This window comes from Quercus robur, chromosome 4 (assembly GCF_932294415.1).
Source record: "Quercus robur chromosome 4, dhQueRobu3.1, whole genome shotgun sequence".
Lineage (NCBI taxonomy): Eukaryota > Viridiplantae > Streptophyta > Magnoliopsida > Fagales > Fagaceae > Quercus > Quercus robur.
This window is the reverse complement of record NC_065537.1, coordinates 16231761-16251628: the sequence shown is the minus strand read 5'-3', so window position 1 is coordinate 16251628 and position 19868 is coordinate 16231761. Positions and strand designations below refer to the sequence as shown.

The 19868-nt window shown below is 34.4% G+C and overlaps 1 protein-coding gene across 1 annotated transcript; it reads right to left on the bottom strand.

The window, feature by feature from the left end:
- Positions 1 to 15194: 15194 nt before the first annotated feature.
- Positions 15195 to 18217, bottom strand: LOC126720690 (transcription factor JUNGBRUNNEN 1). The gene is made up of 3 exons (XM_050423442.1): positions 17925 to 18217; positions 16729 to 17048; positions 15195 to 16025 (listed from the first exon to the last, which is right to left on the bottom strand). The coding sequence occupies exons 1-3, from the start codon at positions 18106 to 18108 to the stop codon at positions 15576 to 15578; spliced, it is 954 nt and encodes a 317-aa protein (XP_050279399.1). The 5' UTR covers positions 18109 to 18217; the 3' UTR covers positions 15195 to 15575.
- Positions 18218 to 19868: the final 1651 nt, after the last annotated feature.

The window sequence follows — 19868 nt, the reverse complement described above, 5'->3', positions numbered from 1 at the left end:
TAAAAAATTCAGGCCCAGCAATTAAATAAACAAAACAACAATTGACAAACTTATAAGAAAAAGCAACAAATCTATAATTTTTATTGAACAAATCAAATAACCCTAATCTTGATGCATTGACCGAAGAAGGAGAGGAGTCCAATACATAAGTGGAATATGTGAATTGTGAAGCATGAGCCGCCCTCAAAAAAAATCTTGAAGAAAAATAAGTTTTAAGGAGAAAATTGTGTTACGGCAAAAATAAGTTTTTGGGGCTTAGGTTTTCTACGCAAGCAATTCTTAAATAGGAGAGAGTAGAGGCGGTGGGAGAGTGTCCTTATTTGGCTAGAAGTCTAATTTGCATTGGAAAAGGAAAACAGTGATGAGGTGGAAAATTTAATTTAATTTAAATATTATGCTGATGTGGAAAATTGTAATTTAATTTAAATATTGTGCTGACGTGGAAAATTGTGGGAGTTTCAAAAGCTTCGGTTTTATATATATATATATATATAGATTAGATTAGATTAGATTATATATATATATATATATATATGTATATATATTGATTTCAATATGTGAATCATTGTACACTGGATTAATGAATTTTAATTCGCTTCTTCTTTGATGTGTACATTGTGTTTTATCAAACTGTGTGGCTGCCAAATGTCTATGCATCCTGAATGTGTATGAATTATAAACTTGGCTAATCAATAGAGTAAGATAGTAAGAAATCAAATGGATTGTGTTACTTTAAATCTTTCTTGATTTTTGAGACCGTTAGATTTGTCTTCAAAGCAAGATGGAATTGAGAACATTTTCAAAACCTTGGTCAGGTAGGAAACTTCACAGAGATCTTCTAGTTATAGACAGAGAGATTGCATAAGATAGATTTTATTACCCCAGGTAATAGAGAGAGAGAGAGAGAGAGATACTAAATAGAGGATGTTGCTCATTAAAATAGTGCTAGTAGGCTAATTTTCTTTAGGAGTTTTAAGCTAATCAATTGTTAGGATGAAAAGTTGGATTTCTTAAGGACAAACATATCATATAGGCAATGTAGTTTATGTTTTATACACTAATATGCATCATTTACATTCTTTTTAAGAATTGTGTTAACTATTAAGATCATTTTGTATTATCTAAACTTTTAGTCCAAGTTCACTCAAGGAAGCCCAAGATTACTAAGTAAAACAAAATGAACTGGAACTGGCAGAGGCAGTACAAGGGTGACTATAGAGATAGATAAAATTTTTTTTTTTGGGTGGTATATGCTCTCCTGATTACATGTTAATGGGAAAATATGTTTTGTTTAATGTAGTTATTGACTTGCATATTTTGTGATTTTAAATATTCTAAATGATTGTTAGTAATATTATGGCCTACTTGTGAATTACCTATGGGTTTAGACTATTTCTAAAGTTTATTGTCTCCATTTTAGTTTTAAATTAAACTTTTCTTAGTTGAGTAAATCTTTTTAAGAAACTAGTATTATATTTGTGCGATGTACGCATCATGGTTGCTTTCTCAAGGTTTGCATTACTTGTTCCAACATAAGGATTGTTAACACTGCATAATATGTGTTGTCATTCTTGTTGCTAATGAGCTACTATTTTGCTTTGAAATATTAAAATAGGTGTACCAAGGATGGAACTGCATATTCTGGAGACATAATTTTCACTAATCTTTTAAAAGATCCTTATAATGAATATATGATAAGATTTTCACATATAAGTGGTGAAGATAATGTTACACAAGCTCAAGTATTCAGCCAAATGTCTCCACCCCAGGTTGAATCCACGGTTAAGAAAACACAACGTGGTGCCAACTTCTCCATCCAAGAAGACAATCTTCTTGTGTTTGCATTTCTCAATGTTAATCAAGATGTAGTGCAAAGTACTAACCAAAAAAAAAAAAAAAAAAAACTTAGTGGAATAGAATTTCGGAGTACTATCCCAAGTAGAAAACCTTTGAGTCTACGCATACTCGGACTTCTCTAATGAATTGGTGGTCAACAATTTGTTGATGGCCATTTTGGAAGTCCAAGTGGAAAGGAGAAGCCCAGCAACGTGGACAAAAAATAATTGGTAAATGGATAAAAAACTCATTAAGCCCAAGCAGTAGGAATAATGGATCACAAGCCCATGAGATAAACAAATGGGCCTTGAGAAGGCAAATGGGCTTAAAGGAGCCCGAAAAGAGAGAAAAAAAGCAAACCATGGGTAGTATATGTTGTGGAAAAGTGAGAATGGGCCACGGCAAGCCCAAAGTAATGAAAGCAAAGAAAGTAAGAGGTTGCTAGCAAGCCTATGAGCTCCAAGGATGAGGGATAATGTAATTGGGCTGGGGAAGCCTAAAGAACTCAATAAAAGCCCATGGGAATGCAAAGTTAAGAAAATGGCCAAGGAAGCCCAAGGAAAGCAAATGGGCCAGGGACGCCCAAGAGAAAACAAATGGGACATAGGAGCCCGCCAGTGATGTAATAAAAGAACCAATGGCCATACTAGGCTATTGGGAAAAGAATAAACGGCAGGCCCAAAGAGGCCCAGCAGGATTGGGGCAAACAATTTCGCAGCAGAAATAATAGAGTGGTATGGCAAGAGATGGTAGCAGAAAAAAGGGTGGGCTGAAGAAAGGCAAAGCCCATTGTCAAGCAAGGCCCAACCCCTAAGTAGGGCAAGCCATAAAACAAAGGGAAACTAGAAACTAGTAAAAAAACGGACGGCAGACTGTGCAGGCCAACCACGGTGAACGCATGAGCAGTAGACATATTTTGGGCATACATGGAAGAGAGGCACGCACAAGGCCAGACATCACCAACCTGTATCCAGCCAATACAGGACACGGTGAGATTATGGGTCAGAGGTAAGAGGGCATGGTTTGGCGGTGGGAAGAGGGGAAAAACCTATTCTGAGATTCCTGTCTGGGCTCTTTTGGGGGAAGTGTCCTACTAGGATGACATACCACCCAAAAGAAACAAAGCTAAGTTGAAACCACTAGATGCATGCCATGAGGGATAGGGAGAGAGAAGGCACCCACACCATAACAGGGAAGGGTGCCACGGCAGACAAACAAACAAAATAGTTTTTCTTTGTCTAGTGATGGGGAGTGACATACAGACGGACCAGTGGTGGTCGGCAAGTACACCCAAACCAGACAAAGGTGATTAAGGGCTAAAATAGTAAAACCTGGTCACGGCAGGCACTATAAAAAGAGGCCCTTGCCGTGTACAGGAAACCAGGACCACAGGATAGGAACTTGAAAAAAAACGAGGAATAGAAAACAAGTATTGAGAAAAAGAGAAGAAGAAAAAAAAAAGATAAGAAAGAGGAATATTAGAAGAGAAGGAAAGAAAAAGATAAAGAGTTAGAGCAACAGGCATGCACCAATAGGTTGATTCCCTCTCTCCCTCTCAAAGTCTTGATCTTTGCCAGAAACAAAGAATTCTCTTGTGCACCAACCATTCAGGTCTGTTTCCCTCAAAGTGATTAATTTCCAAGGCAGGATTTCCCTAAGGGATTATTCACGTTGAAAAGAGACGTCCTTCCCTCTCTGGTTTTGGTCTTGCAAATCAGATTTATCTGATTTTTTTCTTCTTTTGATTAACCCATATACTACCCACTTATTTCCCTTGCTTTCTTTATATAAGTAATTGTTGTTAAACTGTGATTATCTTTTCTTGATTAGGGATTATCTATTCACTTTAATTAAAAAGTCAAAGTACTTTATTTTGTTTTATTATTATCATATCTGCCTGCCATGACTCATCTAAAATTACTCTGCTTGCTGTAAGTGTGCTCTTGGCGAACGAAACATAGTTTGTGCATAAGCCGGACCAAATTGAGTTGCAGTTGGACCAGTTTCAATTCCCTTACTCAGAATATTTGGACCCAGTATCGCAGGAGGCAGCCTAGCCCAATATAACCAAAAAGGCCCACTACACAATTCAACAATGCACCAATAAGTTTTATGGGTATTTGTCACAAATTAATTCAACAAATTAAAGTTGTTTGACTAAGGAAGACAAGGTATATCTTACAAAGAAATTTGTGTTGGTTTGATAATTTGTTCTAACTATTTCAAGATATTAATTATATTATATTTGTTAATTTTTCAGCTTAATAAGGTAAGACAACAGTATAAAGTATTCCATGGTTCCACATTTCCATATGAACATTGTTGGAATCTTTTGAAACACTCACCAAAATGGTTACGTACTATTCAAGAGCACAGACCAAAAATAGGGAGATTTTAGAAAACATCTTCATCTTCTAATCTAAAGCCAATAAATTTAAAGGATGAAGATATCCCACATGTTCCCAATGTATTGGAAAGACCACTAGACAAGAAGGCTGAAAAAGAACGATTGAAGAAACAAAAGAGAAAAGAAGGTACAACTTCAAATATGGAAGACTTATTAAATGTCATGATGGAAGAAAGAAGAGACATAAATGAGATGAAAATAGCCACTATTGAGAAAGGTCGTCTTGCAGTCCATAAGGAAGAGATGACACGAATTCATCTTGAGGATAAAAAACTTACAACGGCACAGATGAAAACGAAAATGGAATTGGAAATGGAAAAAATGAAAGGGGATATGGAAATGAAAACATTGAGATTGGAATAGATGAAGGAAGAAAGATATTATGATAATGGATGCAACAGTGTTGCCTCTAATGCAACAAAGATATATTCATCAACGTCAAAAGGAAATCCTTGAAAAGTGAAGGAATTAGCTTGACATAGGGTTCTTTTATTTTGTATTATTAGAAGAACACTTTAAACTTGTTTTGTTGCAATGTTATCAAATTGGCTAGAATATATGGGGTAACTTTTTTCTTTTTCTTTTTTTTCTTTTTGGCTGCAATGTGATCTCACTGACTAATGATAGTAGTTGTTATCTACTATTATTTGATGTATTACAACATTTTTATTATTGCAAGTAGTTGATAGAGATTTGATGCTATTGTCATTCAAACTTTCCAATAGAAGATTATATATATATATATATATATATCAATTAATTTCATAGATGTTGTTTAGTTTTAGGGTGACATCAATCTTATTTATACTGAAAATGTATGATCATTTGAAAAATATGATTGATGTTAAACATGACTATTTGAAAAATATGACCCTTTAAATAAAATAAAAGGCTTTTGAGAAATATGACTATTGGAAATTTTGAGAATGTTGTCATTATGAGATTTAAAAAATACAGTCGTTGAGAATGAATAGATGAAGAATAAAGAAAGATTAAAAAAAGAATAAAAAAAGATTAAAGAAAGAATAAAAAAAGAATGAAGAAATAATATTTAAATGAAATAGAGAAATGATAAAGAATTTGCTGGAAAATGTATTTGAAAAAGTATGTAGGTAAAAGGTAGGGAAAAGTTTAGTTGCATATACGATTATGTGCATTGCACATTGACCCTTAGACATATGCTACTTTGTTTTTACTGCCACATAACCCATTATGCAACAAAAAATTTTCCAAAGTTAAATGTAATTGTTTACTCTCCAAACAATACAAAAATTTGGAGAAGCTACTAGAGATGCTCAACTATCTTTTTTTAAACTAAAAAACCCGTTATTGTGATTACATGTATTTTTTTTTTTAATTGAGAATCAAATTCCTATATTCTTTTAATTTATTTTTTTGTTAAAACTCTCTCTCTCTCTCTCTCTAATCTAGTTTTTTCTTTTTGTTGATCCAAGATAGAAAATTTACTCTATCTTAATCTAAGTTATATATGTGTAATGTTTCCTCCTGAAAACTTGAACCCCGTCCCTTACCCCCCACACTTCACAAAGTACTTACATTTATGGAGTGAATGACCATCATGCTAAGGGTACGTGCTAAGGGTACGTAGTAATCTCTCTAATCTAGTTAATTAAAATTGAAGGGTTTTAGAAAATAAGGGGCTGTTTGGTATATAATTTCAAACACATGTTTTCAGTTTTCAAATTAAATCACACGCATTTTTACACACTTTTTCACCCACACTTATTTTCACACATGTTTTCAAATAACAAAACACATATTTTTAAGTGCATGTACCAAACACCCCTAAAGGTTTTGAAGTAATTGTTAGGAATCATGAGGTTTTTTTTTTTTTTTTTTTTTTTAATTTTTAAATTTTTAAATTTGGGAATCACTACTTATTTTATATATTTTCTTACAGGGAAATTAAAGTAAGAACGAAAACCCTTTATTATTTAGTTGACTCAATGGATAAGAATATTTGTTTGTATTCCACTGAGGATGAGTTCAATGGTTGAGTTACACCGTGAGATAAAAAGCACCCACGTAATAATTATTCAAATTTATCACAACGATTCAACAAAGTAATGGTTTTTAAGGCATAGTGGCTTAAAACTAAATCATGCAGCAATTCAAGCAATAATAGATGAGCTTATTTTTTAAAGGGATGTTTCTTACATACACACACAATATAGAAATTATTTTTGAATTGAAATCGTGACTACAAGTCATGATTTTAATTCAAAAACTGAAATGTGTGTATTTGTGTGTAATATTAATGGGGCAGTGTTTGCTGTGTAATAAAAAATGCTCTAAAAAAAAATTGGATCATCCCAAGTCCATTAACTTAATTAGTTTTGGTCCAAGTGAGAAAAGATGGAACATTTTTCTTTGCAAAACATGGAGGCCGGTTGAATATGGAAGTGGATCAAAACAACTTATACAACATATATGGCTAGCCTAAAGGCCCACTTGAACTCTTGGGGGATTAAACGTAAGGCTCACATTTGCAATGGACAAAAAGTCCATCATTTTTCTTTAAATTATTATTATTATTTATAGATCATTTTCTTTTAAGGGGAGTGTTAATTACACACAATTTCACATACGTCCATATACACGCGCAAAAAACTACTATAATCATGAATTGGTTTTCAATTGTTTTTTGCATGTATGTATGTACATATTGTGAAACTGTGTGAGCAACAAGTTTTAACCTCTCTTTAAAACCTAATATTTATGTTTATAGAATAGAGGCACCCCAAGTTTAACCCATGGGCATGGGGACCTTTTATTATTATTATTATTATTATTTATCAACGTAAAGTTTCGATCTTTAATTAGCCATTTCAATCCAAGAATCAACCGATAAATTAGAAATGAATTAAGATAGATTTGTGAGAGTTTATAAATATACCTGTTAGAAATACAGAATAATTGTATTGTATTTCATAAATAAAAGAATATACATCACTGCCTTTATATAGGAGGCATATGTGTGCAGTACAAGTAGAATGTAGTACAAGTACAAGTGTGCTATACAAGTAACCTAATTGGGCCTAAAGCCCATAACATAATATACATTAACAGCCCCCCTCAAACTCAAGGTGGATGTGAGACCAACTTGAGATTGTCAACCAAATCACGAGTGCGTCCCTTAGGAAGTGACTTGGTGAAGATATCGGCAAGTTGATCTTTGGAGGAGACGGAGAAAAGCTTAAGAGCACCATGGACAAGATGATAACGGATAAAATGACAATCAATCTCGATGTGTTTAGTCCGTTCATGAAAGACATCATTATGAGCAATATGAATGGCACTCTGGTTGTCACAATAAAGGGGAGTAGCAGAGGAGGTGGACACACCCAAATCCTTAAGGAGCCATCGTAACCAAAGGAGCTCAGATGTGGTATCAGCAAGAGCACGATACTCTGCTTCAGTATTGGAGCGGGCCACAAAAGTTTGTTTCTTACTTCGCCAAGAAATCAAAGAAGAACCAAGGAGAAAACAGTAACCTGTAGTAGACCTGCGATCAGTAGGATCTCCTGCCCAATCAGCATCAGAGAATGCACGGAGTACAAGAGGAGACTGAGCTGAGTAGAAAAGGCCATGAAAGAGGGTGCCCTTCAAGTATCGAAGAATGCGCAGAACAGCAGCATAGTGAGTTGATCGTGGAGCAGACAGATACTGGCTCACCTGATGAACAGCATAGGAGATGTCTGGACGAGTAACTGTGAGATAAACTAGGCTGCCAACCAATCGTCTGTAAAGAGAGGGATTAGACAATGGTTTCCCCCCTGAGGGAGTCAGATGCGCATTAAGCTCAACTGGAGTGTCAACAGTCTTGCTATCAGTGAGTCCAGCTCGAGACAAGAGTTCAGAAGCATATTTAGCTTGAGTAAAATAAAGTCCATCAGTAGAATGAGTGATTTCAAGACCCAAGAAGTAGCTGAGATGTCCAAGATCTTTCATCTCAAATTGCTGACTGAGAAAATTCTTAAGTTCTTGAATGCCACTGAGGTCATCACCAGTTATGATCATATCATCCACATACAGGAGAAGTAAAATAGTGCCTTTGTCAGTGCGACGAAGAAATAAGGCAGAATCATAATGACTGGCCATGTAACCCAAATGAGAGATGGTAGAGCTGAATTTGGCAAACCAAGCTCGTGGAGCTTGTTTAAGGCCATAAAGTGCACGTCGAAGGTAACAAACCTTATTTGAGTCAACAGAGAGACCAGGAGGAGGTTGCATATAAACTTCTTCATGTAAATCCCCATTAAGGAATGCATTTTTGACATCCATCTGAAAAAGATCCCATTTACGGGCAGCAGCAACAGCTAAGAGGGCACGGACAGATGAGATACGAGCAACCGGAGCAAAGGTCTCTTCATAATCAATCCCATACTCCTGTGTAAAACCTTTTGCAACAAGACGAGCTTTGTAGCGCTCAATGGACCCATCAGAGCGAGTCTTAATCTTGTAGATCCACTTACAACCAACCACAGATTTCCCGGGAGGGAGTGTCACCAAATCCCAAGTATGGTTTTTAGATAATGCATCAAGTTCCTCTTTCATTGCAATCTGCCATAAAGGGTCAGTGGAAGCCTCACGATAGGTGTGAGGCTCATGTAATGTAGCAAGAGCAGTGTAACAATGATAGTCAAGTAAATGTGTAGGAATAGATCTTACTCGAGTTGAGTGACGAGGTGGAATGTCTTGTGCAAGATCTTCAGGCGGAGCAGGAGCAGGGGACCCAAGCTCAGGGTTGGGGTTGGGTAGCTCGTCTTCAACCTGTTCATCTTCCACCTGTTCATTAAAGGGTGAACTAGGAAAGGGATCAGTGATATCTGGTGGTTGGACAGAGAAGTCTACAAGAGAATCAGGAGCAACTACAGGAGGATCAGGAGCAGCTACAGAAAGAATATGTTCCTCATCTGGAAAAAGATCTAAAACAGAGGAGGAAGATAGGGAGGCACGAAAGTGAGAGAGCTCGACAAAGAGGCGATGTTCCCAAAAGACAACATTGCGGGAAACACGAAGACGATGAGAGACAGGGTCATAACACCGATACCCCTTTTGAGTTTCGCCATAGCCAAGAAAACAACAAAGCCTTGACCGAGGCTCAAGTTTGTTATGCTCATGTGGCTGAAGAAGAACGAAACAAGCAGAACCAAAGGAGCGAAGGTGGTGATAGTCTGGAGATGACCCAAAAAGGCGCTCATATGGAGTTTGATTTTGGATAACCGGACTCGGAATGCGATTAATAGTATGAACAGCATGAAGAGCAGCTTCGCCCCAAAAAGGAGCAGGAACTTTGGCAGAGAGAAGAAGAGCACGAACAGTGTCAAGAATATGACGAAGTTTCCGTTCGGCTCTACCATTTTGCTGAGAGGTACCTGGACAAGTTAGTTGATGAACAGTGCCATAAGAATGCAAAACAGCTTGGAAAGCATATTGAGTATATTCAAGAGCATTATCAGATCGAAAAATTTTGATGCGTTTGGAAAATTGAGTTTCAACCATTTTTGCAAAATTAGAATATACTTGCAATAATTCAGAACGATGTTTCATATTAAAAATCCAGTTATAGCGAGAGTAATCATCAACAAAGACAACAACATATCGAGACCCACCAATACTAGAGACAGAAGAAGGGCCCCAAACATCAGAATGAATAAGGTCAAAGATATCAGTGGATATTGATTCACTAGTATTGAAGGGCAAAGCTGGTTGTTTTCCTAATTGGCACGAAACACAATCAAAATTTTTTGTAGACACTGAACCTAACAAACCTCTAGAAGCTAATTGTTGTACCCGAGAGGAGGATGCATGACCAAGTCGAGCATGCCAAAGTGCAAGGGAAGGAATTGAAGAAGCTGTAGCAGCTGCAGCAACAGAAACAGGAGCAATAAGTGGAAGACGAAGGTTGTCCACGGGAAACATACGCCCAACTCTGGGACCAGTCCCAAGCTCCTGTCCCGTCCTCGGATCCTGCACAATACACCCAGAATAATCAAAGATAATGCGATAACCCAACTCAGCTAATTGTCCAACAGAAAATAAATTATAAGAAAGGTCAGGAATATTAAAGACTCCAGGAACCGAGAGATTGGAGGTCACAACGGAACCTATATTATGACCAGACATTGTGGAACCATTTGCTGTGCGAATATTAAGAGGGTGCGGTGCAGGTTTAAGGTCAGAAAATAAGGACGAGTGAGGTGTCATGTGATTGCAACAAGCAGAATCCATAAGCCAAGAGGTAGGAGACATACCAAATAAAGCTGAGAGAGAAGAGGAATAAGATGCATTACCAACCGTACGAATGACATTGGCGATGATATTTATAAGGTCATCTCTGGAAATGGTGAAAGTGGATCCAGAAGACTGAGACTTTGCAGAGACGGGAGCCATAGGTTGGACACTCTCAGTGTTAGCAACAGTAGCAGCAGAAATGGAAACAGCTGATTTGTTGTGTTGATAGCAAGTCTCAATATTATGGCCAAAACGTTTGCAAAAATTGCAAAAACGTTTGTTGGATTGTCGGCGACGATTGTTGCAAGAGGTAGAAGACTTGTCCTTATTCTTCATTTTGAAGCAAAATATGCAAAAATGGAGGGCAAAAATGAAATCTACGCAAAAAACTGGGTAAGGAGGACCCGGACTGCAAAAAGTCAACTCTGGTCAAAAGTCAACGGTCAACGGTCAACCTGGTCAAAGTCAACGGTCAACGGTCGGCAGATGACGTCACAGGATGACGTGGCGATGACGTCAGCAGATCAGTGGATGCTGACGCAGCTAGGGCTGACGTGGCACAGGTGATGACGTCAGCGGACAGATCCGGCGCGTGGAAGCGCGTGACAGAGACAGGCCGCGCGTGGAGGCGCGTGGCAGCGCGTGGCTGTGACGCCGAGAATTCTGGCGGCGCGTGGGGGCGCGTGGGAGGTCCGATGAAGACGAAATTTTCACAGAACGGCAAATCGGAGAGACTACTTTCCAATGATGCTATCTATGGTCTGATCGGAGAAGCGAAAGCAGTGATGGCGGCAAGGCAGTGGTCTTTGATGTACTGGAGTCGCGGTGAAGGCAGCGGTGCTGCTCACAAAAAAACGGCTACAGAGGACACCCAAGAAGACAAGACTGCTTAAAAGCGGCACACCAAAGGATCAGAGCAGTGGCTCTGATACCATGTTAGAAATACAGAATAATTGTATTGTATTTCATAAATAAAAGAATATACATCACTGTCTTTATATAGGAGGCATATGTGTGCAGTACAAGTAGAATGTAGTACAAGTACAAGTGTGCTATACAAGTAACCTAATTGGGCCTAAAGCCCATAACATAATATACATTAACAATACCCAATCAGCCCTTCCTTGGATGAGTTTGGTGCAGAGATATATGCTCCCGGAGACTTGAGTTTTCTCTTTTATAAAAGCTGAGGTGTGGGGTTTTCTTTGTGGGTCTTGAAGCTGATGGGTTATATAGTTTTTTTGTATGTTGGGATTTGGTGGATAAAAATGGTACTTTGAGACTCTCTCTCTACGATTTTCAATGCACATGCACTAGAGACTGAGTTTTTTCTATTATAATTTTTCCTTTCACGCACTCGAGAGAGTCTAGCCGTTGTGTTGTTCTTTTTCTGTCTGACTTCCAACGGCACTATTGCACTGGTAAGAACAGCAAAGTAGACAGTGCAGTGCATGAGGGTTGTACTGATCTTTTTTTTCTCTCTTTTTCTTTTATTTAAGTTTTGGTTTTGAAAGTTTGGGATCATTTTCATTTTGATCATTTAAGTTTAAAATTTTTTATTTTCATGAAGAGGTCAGGCCTAATTAGAAAACTGAATCAAACATTGAAAAAATTGAAACATAAAAAGCGAATATATAAAAACATTATTCAATTTGAAGGGCTAAAATGATTTTGAAACGTAAAGGATCAACAATGTACTTTTGGCCAAGGATAAAGAAACTAGTAAATTAAAGGGTACAATTTTTAATGTAGTTGAAATAAAGACTAAAAGCCATAAATGAAGCTAAGGTTAAAAATTGAATTAAAATGACAAATGTGAAGGGGATTTGAGAGTCTAGTCCCATGTCTTTTGTTTATTATTGGGGAGGAATGCACGCCCAAAAGGGCATGCATCATACTTGAGAAACAGAATAAAGTGTCTAAATTTTATGTTAACATTTTATTGTGCATTGCATGGACTATAAAGCTGTTGGTATTGTATTTTAAAAAATTAATTTAAGAGAAATAAATATAAAGATTACAAGAACTGACAACTATATATCATGAAAAAACATGAAATGAAGTTAAACTTGGTTTTTTTAAGAAATAAAGAAATAAAATTTTAAATAAAAAAATTTATATTAAGTATGATGTGAGAAAGTTTTGAAACGTATATGTTATTCAAGAACCACTCAAACAATTAGGATGCTCTCCTTAACTTATTAGGATTAAGAATAACCTTCTTTCTCTCTCTCTCTCTCTTAAAAGTACTAGAGAGTATATCACCAACCATAAATAGGTAGTGGACCTTGACAATACCTCTAATTAAGAGGTTGAAGTTTATTCTTCTTAAAAAAAAAAAAAAAGAGTTGAAGTTTACAATATGACCTTATTATTTGTATTTGAGCAAAAATCTTTAACGGTCTATTTTTTTTGACGATAATATTTTCTAGAAAATGAATTATTTTTCAAAAAGTATTTTATATAAAATTATCTCATCTTCTTATATTTGGTAGCAACCTTAAATGAGTTGAAAAAAAAATTCAAACTTCCCTTATTTAGCTTGTTGTGAGATAAAGTTGTTTTCCAAAAAAATTAGTGGAAAACAATTTCTAAAAATAAGCCATAGTTTTTTTGTTGATCAAAGATAATTTTCTTTTGACTCATTTTTTCTAATGTTACCAAACACTAGAAATACGGAAAAATATCTTTATTCTAGATCTTCCATTGAAACAAACAGAGCATAAGCATAAAATTAAAAAAAAAAATCTAAACTATACTTTTGACCCTTAAAATTTGGGGTTGTTTTTATATTGACCCAATTGTCTATCCATATCTCTAACTTTCTATAAAAATAAATAGATAAATAAATAAAGAAGGTTTTTATTAAAAGGGTTTACTTATATATTTCTCGGATGTCTTCTAAATATTTTTTGGTTCAATTAACTATTATGGTGTACAATGGCGGCTTCAAGAATTTTTTTCATATATAGACCAAAAAAAAAAAAACATAAAATCTTACAATTTTCTTTTACGAAAATTTTTTATAAAAATTTTGAAATCATTGTATGATAACCTTATTATCAAAATGTTGCAAGCTATATTTTTCAAATTTTTAGTTAAATAAATTTTTTCTTGGGGCTTTTTTATTTTTGTTTGTAAGGATCTAATATATTGTCAAGAGACCAAAGTTTAACTATAAACTTAGTTGTAGCTTAAACCTACAACTCTCATTAAACAAATAAATATGATTGCATATTTTGGATACTAACCATTGTATTGTATATAATTTATGTTCTTAAAACATATGTCAAATTTTATATCAATCGGATGTTATTTACTATTCAATCTATAAACTTATTTTTTTATGTATAATTTTAGATTATAAAAACTCGAAATTTTAAAATTTGTTTGATGATATAGCCATTGATCTTTAATTTTCTTAAAATTTTGTAAGTATGAAAGATATAAGAAGAAAATATAATCCAATGATAAATTTGTCAAAATTCACATTCAATAAAAAAATATTGAGTGGAGTTGTAGCCTTAGTCTACAATCAAGTTACCATGGCTTTTGAGTAGAGTTTGTGGTGTACCTTTGTGTTAAAACTCATTTCTCTTTTCCTTGTGTGTGTGTGTGTTTGTTTCTCCAAAAAAAAAAAAAAAAAAAAAAAATTTATTGCCAAACTTTGTCCAAATTCCAAAGTGTAATTATGTTGGGCCTAAAAAAAATTAAGGGCAGTCACAATTTTTTTTAAAGATTAAAAATCATAAATTTTTTAAAATTTTCTATATAGGACCACATTGACTTGGAAAAAAATTATTTTTATATGACCGCCTTGAACCCTATGCCGAGCCACTCCTGATGGTGTAAGAGTAATTAGAAGAAAAATATAGTGTGTTAATAATTTATAAATTTATATTTTTCACTAAAAATAGAAGAGGGAGGATGGATTTTTAGAAGGTCAAGGGCGGCCATGGTCCCCTCTAGCCCCCACCCCCTCCCTCTTCGCCTCTATTATAGGTATGCATACACTTTAATTATTGTAAAGTAACAAGTAATGACACAATAAGGTTACTACCGCAAATATACAGCATATACAAAATCTCATTATGGAAAGATTGATCATTACTATTATGCATTAATTATGAAAGATTAGTCTTTTATACGTAATAGATTAAAGTATTTGCACCTCCTTCCTTGGTGGTTCAACCATTCACCTATAGACTATATTATTGATAAGAGCAAGACTTATGTACAGTACTTAGATGCTGTTCCTTAAGTTCTCTTTTTAAGATTTTATCATTTAAATTTTTCTTATAAGATAGAAGTGTATTTTTTAGTTAAGTAATTACATAGCTAAATCCTAAGAAGGGAACTTAAAAGAATAATACCTAAGATACTGTACCTAAGTTTTGTCTCATTGATAAATATGGTCAAATAAAGAATATACACAAGATCAATGAAAACCTCATTCTACAAATTAAGCAAGTCCACCTATTTCTATACACAAATATATAATACTAAAAAAATTTATTAATAATTTCACAAAAAAAAGTTGAATATTTAATTATTCAAAACAGATCATAATACATTACACTGGGCCATATCATTTTCACACTAAAAAATGAGTACGGGTATGAAATGAAACAACTGCAAACAAATCTTCAACATATATTATAAAGTATATTCATTACTTCAAATTCAATGGGGGTAGCAAAAATATTGTACCAATGATTCTTTTAGATATAAGCAAAGTGTAGATAGTATCATATAAATGGTTCCAATCCACGTTGATTCTTGGTCAAAGGAAATAAAGCTTACCTTGAAAAGAGAATACAGAGACAATAATAAGATAATATTTATCAAGTCAAAGAGAATTCTAACTTCTTTTAAGTAAAACTTGCACCTGTTAAGGAATAGAACTTTTGACCATGGAATTGCAAACATAGAGTCTGTAGCTTCAGTCAGGACTTATGAACACCATGGCAGATCAGCTTCTTCCACTCCAAAGCATTAAGTTAATAAAGTGATTTAAAAAACACTGCATAACTAGTACAATCCATATGTGACATGACTATAATTAGACAAATATTTACATAAGTGATGGATCATAAGCAAACTCTACAACTGATCTGAGCTCATCCCAATTCTCATATGCGAAGAACTCATTCGCATCTGGTACTGGATTAATTGGAAAGCTTGAGGAGGATGATGGAAGTTTAGTTATGGAGGATGATGACGGAGGTTGAGCTATGGAGGATGATGGTGGAGGTTGAGCTATCGAGCTGCTCAACTGGCCTACATGCAGCTGGTTGCTCTCATTATTAATATGATTAACAGTCTTTATCTCATTATAATTCTCATTTTGAAATATGAATGGAGCACCAAAGTTAATATAACTTTCTCGATTGTTGGAGCTCTCTCCACTGCATGCTTTAGATCTTGTGTCAGCATGGCGTTTAGTAGATAATTCTCTCCAGTCTGGTGTGTACTTCCTATGCGACAAGTTTCGCTTGAAAATTCGACACAGAGTCCAAATTTCCTGTAGCCACATGAAAACAAGAAGATACATCAGAAATTATACAGTAAGACCTCTACAGATAGTCATCATATATTTTCCAATCAGACTCCAATCGGCTGTTATGCAAGTTTGGCTAGAAAAGAAGTTCTTCATGAGTGAATTAAAACAAATTTCTATTATGCACTTCTCATGGGAAGAGTTAAAAGATAATATTTATTTTGGATGAAATGAAATGTTGGTAGATATACAAGTAAACATTCAATATTAAGTATAACGACGGCACATTCCCTTCATGATCATTAATATGTGAGAGGGAGTACCACTTACTATAATACTTAATAATTTTTTGAGAACAAAAAATTAAAATGTCTATAAGGAATATATTATAAATGCATAGAAGTGCATTTATTCTCACTTTTCTATATCAATCAAACTCAAAGCCCAAATGTTTGCATAACAATGAATAAAAATATTTTTATCAAAATCTAATTAAATAATATATTTTATGCTCCACCAATCACAACTTATTACACATTTAATTTTTCCTTATAAAATAACCAAAATTTTTAAATTGAAAAAAATCTAAATATATAACATATTATAATGGGTGCAACTTAAACTAATGAGATGTGTTGGGGGGGGGGGGGGGGGGGGTGGGGTTGGGGGTTTGACGCATAACAAAGCTGGTTTAATATTTAGATTACACAATTTATGTTTTTCTTACAGCTTCTTGGGCAGTACTCTTAGCATTGTCAAGCTTGGTGTTAGTGTTGGTGTCACTGGGTGCAGGAAGGCGAAATTCATGCATCATCCAATCAGTTTTGCTGCCTTTCCCTGCAGTTCCACGGTAGTATACCAATGTCTTCTTGAGTCCTATGCAATCGCGGCCTTCTCCTCCCATTGAGTATACTGGTTTGTCAATCCCGGTTGCCTTCCAAAATCCAGACCCTGTGACTCTGTTGGGTCTTATGCTGTTCCTATACTTTCTTCCTCTTCTGCAAAAGAAGTACCATTCTGTGTCTTTCACAGTGCTACCACTTGCTTCTGCAAAAAAATTTACATACCAAATGAGAAAGAGAGAGAGAAATGTCAAATAATAAAACTGGGGTTGCACTTACTAATAGTAGAAGTTTTATAGTGTAATACCCTATTCAGCAAAAGAGGAGAAAACAATTTATGGGGTAATTGCACCTGGGAAACTTAAAACTATTACAGATGTTTGCTATTCAATATTATTAACGTAATTCCTCCTATTTTTTGCATAAGGCTGTTGCAAGGTAGAAAGGGCTTTTAGATTGTTTACCACTTATATATGCACAACAAGAAGCTGTCAAGACTAAGTCTTTTCTTCTCATAAGCAACAATAACATCTAAATCTAGTGCGCGGTTTGCATACAAAAGTACATAAATAATGAATCAGAAAAAGAGGAAGAACATGCTCAAAGTCTTTATTTTTTAATGGACATCAAATTATTGAGGGTTTCAGTTAATGTAAAGTTTAGTTACTTTATTATGATTGCATATATATAAAAGGGGAGAAATCTATCCTTTGGAATAACTTCAGCCCAAAAACGAATAAAAAAATTACAAAAAAATTGTGGGGTGGAGGTTTCTCATTTTAGATAAACCCTAGAAATGATCATCGGAAATTTCAAGGTAATCTTTGATGACTGGACTTGTTATAAAAGCTATTAATACAAAGTCAAAAAAAAAAAAGCATTTTCAAAACGAGGCACCATAGATATAAGAAAATTATATTAGCTTGAAAAAATTTCTTCGGAAAGTATTGAATCTGTAACCTTTTTAAACATCTATTATGAATAAGTTCTTTTTCTATCAAGGACAAAAAGCAGTATATTCAAGGAGAAACAAAAGAGATGAAATGATTAAGAGACTAAAAACTAATTAATTAACCCATACTTGGAAGATCCCATGGATCGTGTTTGTAGATATCAATCTGTTTGATGAGCTCCATGCTGATTGTTTTCTTGTCAACTTTCCGGCGAAGATAAAACGCGACGAGTTCTTCATCTGTCGGATGAAATCGAAATCCGGGCAATTGATCAACTTCATCCTCCAGCTGACTAGTACCTTGGTTACTCATCTTCTCCTCACACACACACGAGATCACGATCGATCTCTTACCTTCCTTGGTAGGAGACAACCTTATGAGACTTCGAATATGGAAAAGAATCTTCTGGCTTTTACATATATATATTATGAGGATCTGAGTCGTAGGAGTAGGTTTTTAAAAGGTCAAGTCATGATGAGGGCTGACTATGATGGCATAGAGGACACAAAGTAAGAAAGAGTCTTATTGTCATTCAATTAATTAGGAGAAAGTATTCCGTGTAAAAAACTCTCACAATTAAGGATGGTAATGGGATAGAAAAGGGACGGAAAATGGGCGGGGACATGTGGTAGTTCTTTATCATCAGATCAAAATATCAATTAATTTTTTGTATAGGTAGGTATTGAACCTCAGATCTCTTTTCAATTATCATAGACTTTACCAATTGAACTAACTGGAATCCATGTACAATTATGAGTTTGGATCTCAATAACAAGATTTATGCATTTTTCATGTCAACATTTAATTAAGGAGGTACCATTCAACAAAATGTAAGTCTCACCTAATTTATTATACAAAAATCATCTTAATTAAAATAATTAATGATATCACGAGATTTGATTTCAACCACATTAGTCACAAAAATGCATGGTTAGTTTTATATATTCCATTTGAATTATGCATAACTTTTGTAAAAGCAATTGTAGCTTTATTACCTTTTCCGTAACAAAGAGAAGCCAAACCCCATGAAACATTTATATTGAAAGATTAATTTGATTACCAGAATGTCCTTACAATGTTATCAAACCCCTCAATTACTACATGGGAGAAGAATCCATCATATAAGATCTTAGTTAGAATTCGTTTAGCTAAATTAGTTCTACTTATATTTTTTTGCCATTTGTATCATATTTGTCGAAATAAACTAAATTTATTAACGTTAAAAATAAGCTTAATTTTTTTTTTTATAGGATTTCAACTTACAACATTTGCTCCATGTTTTTGTTATTAGGTCAAGACATTAATTAATTTTTTATATAGGAAGGATTCAAACTTCGAACATTACCTTTGATTTGATGAGGAAAAAAATTTATTAATTAAACTAACTTAAACCTACAAAATAAATGTAACTTATTGCTAAGCCATCGAAAATTACCGGGATGTGTAACTCACCTTCAATTAGGAATAAACAGTGGCCTTATGGTCAAACATGACCAGTATGGTTTTGTTCAGTAATGGCTTTCTTTCTCAAACCGGAACTGGGATGATATTGCCATATTGGACGAATTGACGAAAGATAAAGTCCAAGTCCTTTTTATCATGAGTTATGACGATGTGGAAAGATTTGAATTTGCAATTTGGGGGTACAGGGCTATTAATGCGTGGTATTTAAAATTATTCATTTTATATATTGTAATTAACTTTATTTTGAAAAAGAAAATTCTGCTTTCTAGAATCAAGAGTAAGTCTACTAGAGCATAACCACGTCATTGCTGCAGACAAAAGTAAAAAAAAAAAAAAAAAAAAAAAAAAAAAAAAAGAGGATAAAATTCACTCAATATATTTTTATTAGTAGTCAATTTTGACAAATTCATCATTAGATTATATCTTTATTTTATATCCTCTATACTTACAAAATTTCTAGAAAATTAAAGATTTATAGCTATATCATCAATAAATTATTTAAATTACAAGTTTTTGTAATTTAAAATTATACATAAAATACAAACTTATATAGATCATATAGTTAATAATATCCAATTGACACAAAATTTGACATATATATATTAAAA

Excerpts from the sequence above, each read along its gene's own strand:
- LOC126720690 (XM_050423442.1), bottom strand. The coding sequence starts at position 18,108 with ATGAGTAACCAAGGTACTAGTCAGCTGGAGGATGAAGTTGATCAATTG. Across the intron at positions 17,049-17,924 it reads CGATCCATGGGATCTTCCAA|AAGCAAGTGGTAGCACTGTG; the intron begins GTATGGGTTAAT and ends ATTTTTTTGCAG. Across the intron at positions 16,026-16,728 it reads AGAGTACTGCCCAAGAAGCT|GAAATTTGGACTCTGTGTCG; the intron begins GTAAGAAAAACA and ends ATGTGGCTACAG.